The 13,898-nt window shown below is 37.2% G+C and overlaps 1 protein-coding gene across 3 annotated transcripts in view; it reads right to left on the reverse strand.

Moving 5' to 3' along the window:
• The window catches only part of EXOG (exo/endonuclease G), a 28,151-nt gene that overhangs the window by 11,305 nt on the left and 2,948 nt on the right, over positions 1-13,898 (reverse strand). For all 3 annotated transcript variants that reach the window (XM_002813920.6, XM_024245263.3, XM_054552287.2), the window contains 3 exons: positions 11,670-11,809; positions 9,478-9,554; positions 6,252-6,366 (listed from right to left, as the gene is read on the reverse strand). In XM_002813920.6, the coding sequence (XP_002813966.3) occupies positions 6,252-6,366; positions 9,478-9,554; positions 11,670-11,809 (332 nt within the window). The remainder of the gene's footprint in view (positions 1-6,251; positions 6,367-9,477; positions 9,555-11,669; positions 11,810-13,898) is intronic.

The raw sequence follows: 13,898 nt of genomic DNA on the forward strand, positions 1-13,898 counted from the left end.
GGTCTTCATTCTTATGTTAGCCTCCAAAGGAGTAATAGTAGCTAACATCTACTGAACATTTCCTATGTGCTAACTACCAAACTAACAATGATACTAGCAACTCGGTGAGGTAAACACTACTAACCAAATATCACAGATAAAACTGAACTTTAAAGAAGTTAGGTCATTTTCCCAGGACCACATGCAAGCAAGTATCAAAGCAAAGATACAAGGCCAGATCTGACGTGAAATATGTGATTTTAACAACTATAACCACCCTGCCTTTCCTACTATTGCAAGGGAAAGGGATAAGCTCCAAGTTAAACACCAGAAATTTCTCCTGTGGTCTACTACCGGTAGGTCTGAACTTCCTTACTAATTCTAGTACTCTGTCCCATGCTTTGATAAGAACAGACATGTCAAATTAACACCCTTTATAATTTGGTCCAAATTTCACTTTATCTTGCAGATATTATTTGAAAAATTCCTTGATACAGGACTGTGAACATTCCCTAATTTCAGTATAAATGAAGTTTCCTTTTCTGTTCTTTTAATGTTATACCTTTTTTTATGGTTCCGAGGATTAGGAAAGTAACAACGTATACTTTCTCTGTCATGGTTTCTGTACTCCAGATAGACTGGTAGCCAATGCAATTGGAGGCAGAGAAACTCATTAGAGGCCTCTGCAATACTGCAGGTGTTCAGAGCTTTGGTATGTCTAAGTAAAAGTTATTTTAAAAAAAGAGAATTAATAAAAGTTGTTGGTTCAAAGTAATTAAGAGTGAGAGATGACTGCCAGGATGTGAAATACAGGAGAGGAAGAAAGTAATCAAGAATATAAGTTTGGAGCATGCCATTTACAATTCTGTATACCTTCCTCTCACATGACAGGTACTTGAAAATTTGCTGAACGGATGATTTACTGAACTAAAGATTTGCCAGCGTGAGCATGGATAGGTCCTATAAATTAATAGAGACATGGAAAACTAATGATATGAGCTTAGAAGCCCAGAATCTGAAAGAGAATACCTAAGACCAGCAAGTCTTTAAAATAAAAACAAGAAACAAGACTATTACTCAAAGTATACTCTTCAGGAAGCTGATCTTTTTTTTTTTTTTTTTTGTGGGAACAAGTATAGGTTTAATACAGTTCATGCAGAAATTTTGATCTAAAATTGCTTTTTTTTTTAATTATTATTATACTTTAGGTTTTAGGGTACATGTGCGCAATGTGCAGGTTAGTTACATATGTATACATGTGCCATGCTGGTGCGCTGCACCCACTAACTCGTCATCTAGCATTAGGTATATCTCCCAGTGCTATCCCTCCCCCCTCCCCTGACCCCACAACAGTCCCCAGAGTGTGATGTTCCCCTTCCTGTGTCCATGTGTTCTCACTGTTCAATTCCCACCTATGAGTGAGAACATGCGGTGTTTGGTTTTTTGTTCTTGCGATAGTTTACTGAGAATTATTAAGCTGATAAGCAACTTCAGCAAAGTCTCAGGATACAAAATCAATGTACAAAAATCACAAGCATTCTTATACACCAACAACAGACAAACAGAGAGCCAAATCATGAGTGAACTCCCATTCACAATTGCTTCAAAGAGAATAAAATACCTAGGAATCCAGCTTACAAAGGACATGAAGGACCTCTTCAAGGAGAACTACAAACCACTGCTCAAGGAAATAAAAGAGGATACAAACAAATGGAAGAACATTCCATGCTCATGGGTAGGAAGAATCAATATCGTGAAAATGGCCATACTGCCCAAGGTAATTTACAGATTCAATGCCATCCCCATCAAGCTACCAATGACTTTCTTCACAGAATTGGAAAAAACTACTTTAAAGTTCATATGGAACCAAAAAAGAGCCCGCATTGCCAAGTCAATCCTAAGCCAAAAGAACAAAGCTGGAGGCATCACGCTACCTGACTTCAAACTATACTACAAGGCTACAGTAACCAAAACAGCACGGTACTGGTACCAAAACAGAGACATAGATCAATGGAACAGAACAGAGCCCTCAGAAATAACGCCGCATATCTACAACTATCTGATCTTTGACAAACCTGAGAAAAAGAAGAAATGGGGAAAGGATTCCCTATTTAATAAATGGTGCTGGGAAAACTGGCTAGCCATATGTAGAAAGCTGAAACTGGATCCTTTCCTTACACCTTGTACAAAAATCAATTCAAGATGGATTAAAGACTTAAATGTTAGACCTAAAACCATAAAAACCCTAGAAGAAAACCTAGGCATTACCATTCAGGACATAGGCATGGGCAAGGACTTCATGTCTAAAACACCAAAAGCAATGGCAACAAAAGCCAAAATTGACAAATGGGATCTAATTAAACTAAAGAGCTTCTGCACAGCAAAAGGAAGCTGATCTTGACTGACCTCACACGACTGATCATTATGACACTAAATAGGGTGAGGAGAGCTGATAGGTCTCTTTTGAAACTCTTCAAGGCTAGCTTGAACATGCTTGAGTATCATTTCACTGATAAACTATTGTAATATATCTTTTAATATTTTAAATATCTATATAATATTTAACATATAATTTTTAAATTCTGAATTAATTAAAAGCTTAGGATTTGTAAGAACAGCACAAAGAACTCCTTCCTTTATATCCTTCACTCAGATTTACCAATTGTTAACATTTTGTTCTATTTGCTTTATCACTCTCTTCTCTTTTCTCTACACTTTTTAAAAGTCACAGACACACCCTTTTACTCCTGAACACTTCAGGACATGACTTCCTAAGAGCAAAGATATTTACTTACATAATCACAGAACAATTTTAAAAATCAGGAAATTTAATACTGAAAATATACAATTATCTAATTTACAGGCCTCAAATGTTGCCAATTCTCCCAATAACATCCTTTTTAGCAACTTTTTTCTGGTCTAGGATCTAATCTAAGATCATACTACACATTTTGTTTGCATGACTCTTTAATCCATTAATCTAGAACAGGTAGTTTCTCGGCCTTTGTCTTTTATGACACTAAGACTTTTGTAAAGTAGAAGTCAGCTGTTTCACAGAATGTCCCTCAATTGGGGTATGCCTGATATTTTATCCTACTCAGTGCATCACACCAGGAAGTACAGCGTATCACTAAGTCCCATTACTAGCAATACTAAACTTGATCACTTGGGTAAGGGGATGTTTCTTCACTGTAAAGTTATTTCTTACTTTGTGATTAATAAATAATGTATGAGGAGATACTTTTAGACTATGTAAATACCCTATTCCTCATAAAACATTCACTCACTAGTTTTAGTTAGTGATGATTCTTGCCTGAATCAATTATGGTGATGTGTGCAAAATGATTTGTATAACTCTTTCATTCTTGCAAATTTATTAACTGACATTCTATGGTATGCAGAAGCTTTTCTTTACACCCTATGTATTTACATATTTATTGAGTATGGATTCTTATTTAATTCAGTAGGTTTACAATCCATTTTATTTTGATATTCAGTAACACCAGATACAGTAAGTGGGAGCTCCTTCAAGCTGATTCACATGTCCTTCTGATATATCCCCACCATTTGTCTGAGCACTTCCTTGGCTTTCTGGCATATGATGTTCCACTTTGTACTCTCCCTGTACCACCCCTTAAATCAGTCATTTCTCTAAGTGCTGAGTCTTTTCAGAAGGAGATGCTTTTTAGAAACCAATATCTGGGTCTCAAGATGAGCTCATTGCTAATGACATACCAATTCTTCTGGGCCTTTTCAGCAGAAAGAACTAGAAGATATATTTTTATCAGTTCTATTTTTAAAAATTATATCCAACTTAAGAAAAACAATACATTTTCCACTACAGCACTTGGGCAACATACACTTTACAGAAATAGCCACACAAAAATATATATAGTGAAATGCTTGTAATTATTGGTTAATTTTTCCTTTTAAACATTGAACAAATTTTTGTTCTACTACACAGTAGGCTAGTGATATAAATTTTTCAATTTTATAAAAACAAAGCACAAATAAAACTGTAATTTAACCACTTAAGATATACAAGGCAAAGCTAGAAGAGCGTCTTTTCTGATATAAAATAAACAGGATTTAACAAAGACCAAGAATAATTAATATTTGAAAAATAATACAGAGGGCTTTAAGCCTTTTTTTCTCCTAAGACTATAAAATATACTAAAATTAAATTAGCAAGTTAATCAGAGGAGAGAAATTAATCTGAGAGGAGAGAAATTAAATGAATTCATTTTAAAATACTAATTCCTTTGACTTCCTTCACTCCCATATCTACTGGAATTTTCCAAGGGTGTACGAATCCTTGAAAACAACTACTCTATCATTTCCACTTAACAAACAGAAGTAGTTGGGTCATAATTTTGTGTGGAAAAAGAGAAAGTGGGCTATTCATATGGACCTATACAAATCCTTGGATGCTTGGACATTACTGCACATCTGATCTAGACAAGCTGATAATAAGCAAGTCAAATGGACAGAATATACTCTAAAAGTTTTGTTTTTTTGGCGGGGGGGGTGGGGCGGTGGTTCCTCAATCTGTTCCTCAGGTTATTAAATTTTATCACAGACTTAAGTAATCATTTACCTAACCAGCATTTATTAAATATCTACTTTATTTCCAGAGCTGAGCTAGGTGTTCCCTCCCCTCCTCTTTGGCCTTACTAGCAAGTCCTTCAGTGCTTCTTTTTACTCACTCTACCACCTCTTCTGCTTCACTCCACCTGTTCCCTATCCTCTGTAGGCCTCAGAGTATAACGTTTCAGCCACCCTCTTGGCAGAACCCTCAGGATATTTCTGCATGATAAGATTAAATGTTACGCTTTTTCCAAGAACATCTGCTCTTCAGGTATACCACTCTGTAAACTGCCAATATGGAAGGCTAGCTAAGGATTTCCCAGCAACATTAGATGTCTGAAGCTCTCACACCACTAATTACACTCTCCTATCTTTAATCTCTCTTTCTTTCGTCTATAAAAGTGCTCACATAGCTTGCATATTTAAAAAAAGAAGCTTCTAGAAGAAAAGCTTTTCTTCCCATTTATTCAACTCACTGTAACACTGTAATCTGGTTGTTTTTATTTTATTTTTATTTTTTTTGAGACAGAGTCTTGCTCTGTCGCCCAGGCTGGAGTGCAGTGGTGCCGATCTCGGCTCAATGCAACCTCCACTTCCTGGGTTCAAGCGATTCTTCTGCCTCGGACTCCCAAGTAGCTGGGACTACAGGCACACGCCACCACACCCAGATAATTTTTGTATTTTTAGTAGAGATGGGGTTTCACCATATTGGCTAGGCTGGTCTCGAACTCCTGACCTCGTGATCGCCTGCCTCGGCCTCCCAAAGTGCTGGGATTACAGGCGTGAGCCACTGCACCTGGTCTGCAATCTAGTTGTTATCCTGGAACTTCTCCCTCTTCCTCACTCAAACAAGTTATTTATTCATGGTTACTCCTTCCTGTGTTCCTCTATTATTCCTCACTCCAACTGCTTGTATGTCCTAACTCATCTCCTTGCCCCTAATCTCTCCTTCAAATGCTCCCTTTTCCCACCTATCTCTTTACACGCTGCTGCCAAAATACTCTTTATAAAACCTAAATATCACATTTCTCCCACGCTTAAAACAAATCTATGACTTCTTAGTGCCTACAAATTAAAACCCAAGTCTTCATCATAGAATAGAAAGTCGCATATTATCTCATCCGTCCACCTGTTGTTATGGAACTCTTCATCCCCCTTGAGCCACCCACACTGTTTTGTACCATAAGCTCCAATTTTTATGAATGATATATAAACCTCAAAACCCTGATGTTGACCACAAATGTCCTGTGCTCATCCTGCTCCATCCTCTGGAATCCTCAGGGTCCACTCCTGACTCTTATCTATCAAGGCATAGCTCAATATCACTTCCTCTTTTAAACACTCCTGACCCATATGAGTAGAGCCCATCAGTCCTTTCACAAGACCACACTGTGTGTGTTTACCTCTATTACAGCACGTCACATTTTAATGTAATTAATTGTTAACATCTGTTTTCCACTCTAAACTGTGAGTTCCTTGAAGTCAATAGTTGCTTTTATCCATCACTATATTCTCTATGCCTATGATTCCTAATAGGTGTTCAATAAATATTGTTGAATAAGTGAAATTAAAAAGTAGAATGCAAAATTTTTTTAAAATGATAAAAATAAAAATAAAAAGCAGAATGCAAAGTGAGATTATAATCTCATACAGATAACATAAACCTGACTATTAAACATCCTCACCTGGTAACTAACTATTTTCTTTCCATCACTTCCAGTCTGAGGTAAGGTCAAAGGCCCAGATACCACCCAAACATCTTCAAACCTTTCTGTCAGCTCTCGACAGTACATTTCTATTCTGAAAAACAAATAAAAAAAGTATGATATTCTCACATATATACATGTAAGACAGCAGCAAATCATATCAATCCCTATGAAAGATACCAAGAAAAACTGCATTTGAGAAATAAACAAGAACATGGCACAAAACATTATAAGCATATAAACAATTATTTTCCCAGTTTGCTTACTGCACAGAAAAAACTTAAAAATCACATACACTAACAAAACTATCTACATTTTTCTTTATGTGCACTCAGAGTACATTCTGGAATTCAAATTTCATGAACTTAAAACTTTTTTTAATGCCATAGTTCCCAACCAGCTTTCAAGAATTATATATCATTCGAACAAGATGATATACTTTATTTAACCATTCCTCTTGCAGGACAATTGGGCTTATGTTAACATTTCTTATATAATGCAACATTGTATCAATTCCTTAGGATAAATTTCAAAGACCAGAATTACTGAATGAATTTATTTTAAAGACTCGTCATCATATGTAAAACTAACATTTTTAATGGGGTTATATCAATTTACTCTATAAGCTCCAAAATACAACACAGCAGTTTCACAACAATCTTTATAATGCTGGGATTTATCATTTAAAATCTGTTTTTGTCAATTTACCAGATAAAAATGGCAAGTATTTTTTTTTTTTTCTTTTTTTTAGATGGAGTCTCACTCTGTCACCCAGGCTGGAGTGCAATGGTGCCATCTCAGCTCACTGCAACCTCCACCTCCCAGGTTCAAGTGATTCTCCTGGCTCAACCTCCTGAGTAGCCAGGATTACTGGTGCCCAAATGGCAAGCAGTTGTAATATGTACTTTCTCACACTGCAGTTGGAAGAATTTTTTTTTTTTTTTTTTTTTTTTTTTTGAGATGGAGTCTCACTCACTCTGTCACCCAGGCTCAGCTCACTGCAACCTCCGTCTCCTGGGTTTAAGCGATTCTCCTGCCTCAGCCTCCCGAGTAGCTGGGATTTTAGGTGTGTGCCACCACACCCGGCTAATTTTTTTTTTATTTTTAATAGACACATGGTTTCGCCACGTTGCCCAGACTGGTCTCCAACTCCTGAGCTCAAGCAATCTGCCCACCTAGGCTTCCCAAAGTGCTGGCATTACAGGCATGAGCCACTGCACCCGGCCCACTTGGGAGAGATTTCTAAATGAGAGATAACAATGCATGTCCTCATTCCTCAGTTTCTTATCTAAAAAGTAAAATCCAATTATTTTTATAGGCTGGTATAAGTGCAGTGGTGTTTAGAACTAATTGTTCACAACCAGTTACATACTTCTTTGTTCCTTCTCTACTCCCACTGCTTCACTTCACTGGCCTTAAAAAATTTTTTTTAAATTATTTTTTATAGCATGTATATATATGTCCAATTACAAGGTAAAGTTTTCCTCCCAGAAATTTATCTCTTGGGAAAAGAAAATGTTAAATGCTTCCACAGGTATGCGATCAGCAAATCCAGAATATGGAAAGTAAACTCTAGGACAAACATCCTAGATCTTCAACAGATAATTTGAATGGAGGAAAAAAAAAAAGAAAGGAAAACCTACAGATTAATAGGAACTAAAGAGATATATCAACCAAATTTTTGTGTCTATCTTGTTTGAATCCTGGTTCAAACCAACCAACAACAACAAAAAATTAAAGACAACCAGGAAAATTTGAACACTGACTATAAAATTGGTAATAAAGAATTATTGTTAAATTCTTTAAGGGCATTAATAATACTGTGGTTATATTTTAAAAGAATCCTTATCTTCTAAATATATATAACGAAACATTTATGGATAAAATATCTGCAATCTGCTCAAAATAATCTGAGTGGGGCAAAGTGAGGGTATGTAGATGAAACAAATGTTGCCATGACTGATAACTGCTGAAGTCTCTCGGTGCAGGGTGCTCTCTTCATTATTTTAAACCACAAACTACTATATGGGGAAAAACACAATAGCCTGAAAGAACCTCAAACTGTTAGTTTTAGATGCATAAAGAAACCACCTGACAGTGTCAGAAAAATGTAGAAGGCCCAGATTATTTTAGTTAGGTTCTATCAAAAACTGGTTAATAGTGGCCGTGCGTGGTGGCTCATGCCTGTAATCCCAGCACTTTGGGAGGCCAAGGTGGGCATATCACGAGGTCAGGCGTTCAAGACTAGCCTGGCCAACATAGTGAAACCCCATGTCTACTAAAAATACAAAAATTAGCTGGGTGTGGTGGCGTGTGCCTATAATCCCAGCTACTCGGGAGGCTGAGGCAGGAGAATCGCTTGAACCCAGGAGGCAGAGGTTGTAGTGAGCCGAGATTGTGCCACTGCACACCAGCCCGGGCGACAGTGTAAGACTTTGTCTCAGAAAAACAAAAAACAAACAAACAAAAAAACTGGTTAACAGTTACATTAAACTATACCCCAACTTCTTTTAAGTTCAGGAACTTTTTTTTTTGAGACAGGGTCTTGCTCTGTTGTCTAGACTGGAGTGCAGTGGCACAATCACCACTCACTATACCCTCAAACTCCTGGGCTCAAGTGATTCTCCCACCTCAGCCTCCTGAGTAGCTGGGATTACAGGCATGGACCACCACACTTGGTTAATTTTTTAAATTTTTAGTAGAGACAAGGCTTCACTATGTCCCAGGCCAGTCTCAAACTCCTGGCCTCAAGCAATTCTGCCTCGGCCTCTCAAAGTGCTGAAACTATCGACATGAACCACTGACCCTGGCCTAAAGCTCAGGAGCTCTTGAAATACAAAACTGTTTTTTTAAAAAAGCTAAGAAATATTGGAATACAAGAGAAAATAATAGTGTTCACTAAACACACTCAAAAAAGATGCTGCCTCAATAATTAAGATTATTATTTTGAGTCATTTCTTTCAAAACTTGACTTTTGAACAGCGGCAAACATGATCAAAAAGGCAGGCTATGTTTTGAAGTCTGATATTCTGTAGAAGACTGTACTCCCAAAACACAGCAAAGAAAACTGGCCCAAAGTACTTACCTTCAGAGGCTTAGCTTTTGAAAAACAAAGACAGAAACAGCTAATAGGCACATCAGTACATTCTCCTGTCACTTCATTTATCTTCCATAGAATCATGTTTCTAAAACTCTCATCCCTCACCTGTTCCAATATCCAGAATTATTATCAACATCCTGAGGCACAATGTTAGAAAGGTAAAAGGTTTCAGCCATGGCTTTCTGTAAAGAAAGAAACATAGTAACTTGCACTGAAATGCTTTCCCCTTTAAAAGATATTTTATTAAAAAGACACAGAAAAACATTTTCTTATTAATACATTAGTGCTAGGCAATTATTGACTACTTGTTTCAATAAATGAAAGCCATTATTCCAGGACCGAAAGCTCTTATAATAATTATTCAAAATGAGGACTATAAAGTAAGTAGTCAGGTAGGCTTATCAATTATAAAATCCAAACCTATAATGTGAATTCTAAGAACTAAATATTTCCAACACAAAGCTTAAGGGCAAATTCTGGTTTTAAGCCTCTGGCAAAGAGTTTCTCAATAGAGATCAATTTTCACAAAAGTTATTTTAGTACAGTACAAACATACTAGTTCAAAAGTGGCAGAGAAAACGTCGTTGTTCTTCTGAATATGTGGCCACTATGTGTTCTTTCACTTCACATTTCTCACCCAAATATACAAGGCTCTACCTCACTGTAATTTCCTCACTGATCTATACTAACTGCCAATGCTACAAGTACCTTCTCTTCAAGCAGTCGCTCTCAATCTTAGGTGCACACTGGAATAATCTAGGGAGCTTTAAAAATATTGATATTGATGCCCGGGTCTCATCCCTGAGAGTTTCCAATTTTATAAGTATGAGGTTCAGGTCTGGGCATCAGGATTGTGAAAACTTCTCCAGGTGATTATAATGAGTGTCGAAGGTTGAGAATTACTATCTTAATGACATCATCACCAACAGTTCACATAACAAACGTCAATATCATGAAAGACACTCCTCCCACTTTTTGGCAGGGAAATCACTCTAGATTAAAGAAGACTGAAGAAATATGGTAACTAAATGTAATGTGTGATTCATGATTGAATACTGAATCAAAAAAGCTATAAAGGTCATAATTAGGACCATGTGGGAAAGCTGACTATACATTATATTTTAGATAATATTACGGCACAAATATATAAAAATGTATTAGTATACACTTCTTGGTATGATACTTGTATTTATATATATTCATATATATAAACATCCTCATTCTTAGATGATGCATACTCCTTAACAATCTATTTAGAAATAAAACATGTCTGCAACTTTGTCAATGGTTGCAGAATTTACGTATGTATATGTAAAGTTAATGTATCAATGTTTGTTGTACTATTTTTTCACCTTTTCTATAAATTTCTACAAATTAAAAAAATTTTTCAAAATAAATTAGCCAGGCCTGATGGAACATGACTGTAGTCCTAGTTACTCGGGAAGCTGAGGAAAGAGGACCATATAAGCCTAGGAGTTCAAGACTACAGTAAGCTATGATTCCACCACTGTACTCCAGCCTAGGCATCAAAGCGAGACTCTAATTAACTAATTAAAAATACGTGAGTGGCTGAGCACAGTGGCTCATGCCTGTAATCCCGGCACTTTGGGAGGCCAAGGCAGGTGGATCACCTGAGGTCAGGAGTTTGAGACCAGCCTGGCCAACGTGGTGAAACCCCGTCTCTACTAAAAATACAAAACAGCTGAGTGTGGTGGTGGGCACCTGTTATCCCAGCTACTTGGGAGGCTGAGGCAGGAGAATCACTTGAACCCGGGAGGTGGAGGTTACAGTGAGCCGAGATCGTGCCATTGTACTCCAGCCTGGGCGACAGAAAGAGACTCCATCTCAAAAAATAAATAAACAAACAAACAAACAAAAATTAGCTGAGCATGGTGACGCACCCCTGTAATCCCAGCTACTCAGGAGGCTGAGGCACAAGAGTTGCTTGAACTTGGGAAGCAGAGGTTGCAGTGCACCAAGATCAAGCCACTGTGTTCCGACCTGGGCAACAGAGTGAGTGAGACTCCGTCTCAAAAAAATAAACAAATAAAAGTGAGTAGCTTCAGCTCCCAGTGGCTTTACAGTTCCCTTCATATAGCACTTAGTTTTCCTCATTCAACCTGTTTAAAAATGTCTCGGTATGTGATTGAAAGAAGAGAAATAAAGTCAGGAAGAAAAATAAGAATATGGAAATTCTCCAGTTTTAAGGTTTGGCTCCTAGGTTTTTAAATCTGTAATTCCTGTTGCATGCATAACATCAGCCCCATATTCCCATCCCTCCCCCAAACTATGCCTACACTTGAAAATTTGTTATTTCCTGCTGGAGCCATGTGTCCTCGTGACCACCCACTTCCAACATAATCTTCATTGAAGGCACTGAAGGTTGGAGGGATATTGGGATCAGGCTTAAATTTACAATGCTTTCTGTCTGCATCACCTGAAGAAAAACACACAAAATGGATATGTTATCAGTAGACAAATGTCCCTCAAGATTCTCTAAGCAAGGCAAGCTGGTTGCTACTGGCTGGTGTCTCTACAAGCAGCTAGCATTAGGGACTGCATGCATGTCTCAAGTTCCTGGGATAGTTCAGATACTTCATCTGAATTTAGAAAGTACTAGTCTAGGAAAGAATGCTTTTCATACAGTGTAGCTATCTCATATAATTTTGACTCTGGCCTTTCCAGTTAAAGAAAAACTCCTCTGAATAGTATTTAAGTAAAAACAATCACCAATCAAAACACTAAACTATATAAAAAGCTTGGCTACTAAATAAACCCTTGTTTTTTAAAAAAGACACCCATGTATTGTATTTTGTACGATTGTATTTGACAAGTTTATGTGTACTGAAATAATGGATATATATAGACACAAAACAATTTGTTCTAGGCAGGCACAGCCTTGGGGAGAGGAGTGTCTCTGATATCTTGCTTACCGCCTCTTGAACCATGACAAAATAAACATTTAAGTTATGAGCTCCACCCAGAAATTTATAAAACAGAATATCTGGGTACCACATAGGAGAGAAGAAATCTCAGATTTTATTTATTTTCTAACACCTCCAGAATGGTTTGTCACAGAGAACATTAGCAAATCCTAACACTACCTATTGCACTATCGTGAGGTGAGACTTTCTTAAACTACAAAAGTTATGACAACAAATGAAACATACTCAGACTGTTATTCAAAGAAGTGTAAAATGGAGAACAAGAAGTCACTGATTCCAAGGTGATTTCATTCAGCCAAGAAAAATTTAGTATCAGATCCCAAAGTTTACAGTAAAGTATCATATATGTAGCTTTTTAGAATCACTTTATAAAGAATAATACAGAAAAATTATCATTAGTAAATTTCTAAGTGTCATTACCATTGGAATCACTTCCTTCTACCCCTAGTTATCTTTGGCTGGTGCTTACTGCCCTGGAAAAGCAATTTGCAGGAATTTCCAAAAACCTAAAAAGATACCTTCCTTGAGAAAAGATGTAAATTTACTGCTGTAAGGTGTCTAGCAGTATTCCCAGTGGAGAACCATACTAAACCATGCTCAGGGATTAAGGTTCCCTGATCTCCTCTCGATGCACAGATTTGGGCTGTTAAGTCTGCATGATAGCCAGTTTTTGACTTTACCTTCTCTGGAACAAACTTTTTATCTTCCTTTTGAACTTTCTCTGTTCAGTGCCAAGACAACCTTCCATGCAGTCCCTAAGAGTGGGCAGGGAAGTTAGTTCTAGTTCACTCTTCCCTGAGGATTAGCCCTTTGGAGTTCCAGGGTAACACAGGAAGGGTCTCCTACACTGCAAGACCTGCAGGACAACCTACCTTGGGTGAGCCTTAGGTCTTTCCTTCAATCCTCCTCACCCCATAATGCTGTGAATTCAAAGGCAAATGTGGCTTTGGTTTGCCAAGATTCGCTTACCTCTTTGGATTCTGGCTTTCTCCCACAAACACTAGCCTGGCAATTCTCCACTATGCTGCTGGCTCTTCATTTTTCTTAAGTCATTTTTTAAAAGATATACTTTTAATTGGGCATAGTGGGACATACCTGTAATCCCAGCTACTCAGGAGGCTGAGGCAGGAGGGTCACTTGAACTCAGAAATTCAAGACTAGCCTAGGCAACATAGCAAAAACCCCTCTCAAAAAAAAAAAGTAAAAAAAATACAGATATACACTTTTTATATACTAACATTTTCTGTTTTCAGCAGGAAGATTCTATCTGAATAACTCAGTCCATCATTACTGAAAATAGAAGACCTTTTACATTAAAATCAAGTAAAACACAGGTACATTGCTCCCTATTTTCAAATAATATTAATTGGCTCTATTTTATTGCCTCAAAAGTACACAGCTCACAAGACTTATTATATAATATAAAATGCCCAGGTTTTCTTATATGCTTGATAAAGTTTTCACTTACATCAGTTCCTCTCTAACAGCAAGTACATTCCAAGCCTCCTGTTATTCTGCTGGTTGCTGTGCACTCTAGAATGGCACACACTAACTTTAATATCAGCATTTTAATATGCATAG

The sequence above is a fragment of the Pongo abelii genome, chromosome 2 (assembly GCF_028885655.2).
Source record: "Pongo abelii isolate AG06213 chromosome 2, NHGRI_mPonAbe1-v2.0_pri, whole genome shotgun sequence".
In the NCBI taxonomy this organism is placed as follows: Eukaryota; Metazoa; Chordata; class Mammalia; order Primates; family Hominidae; genus Pongo; species Pongo abelii.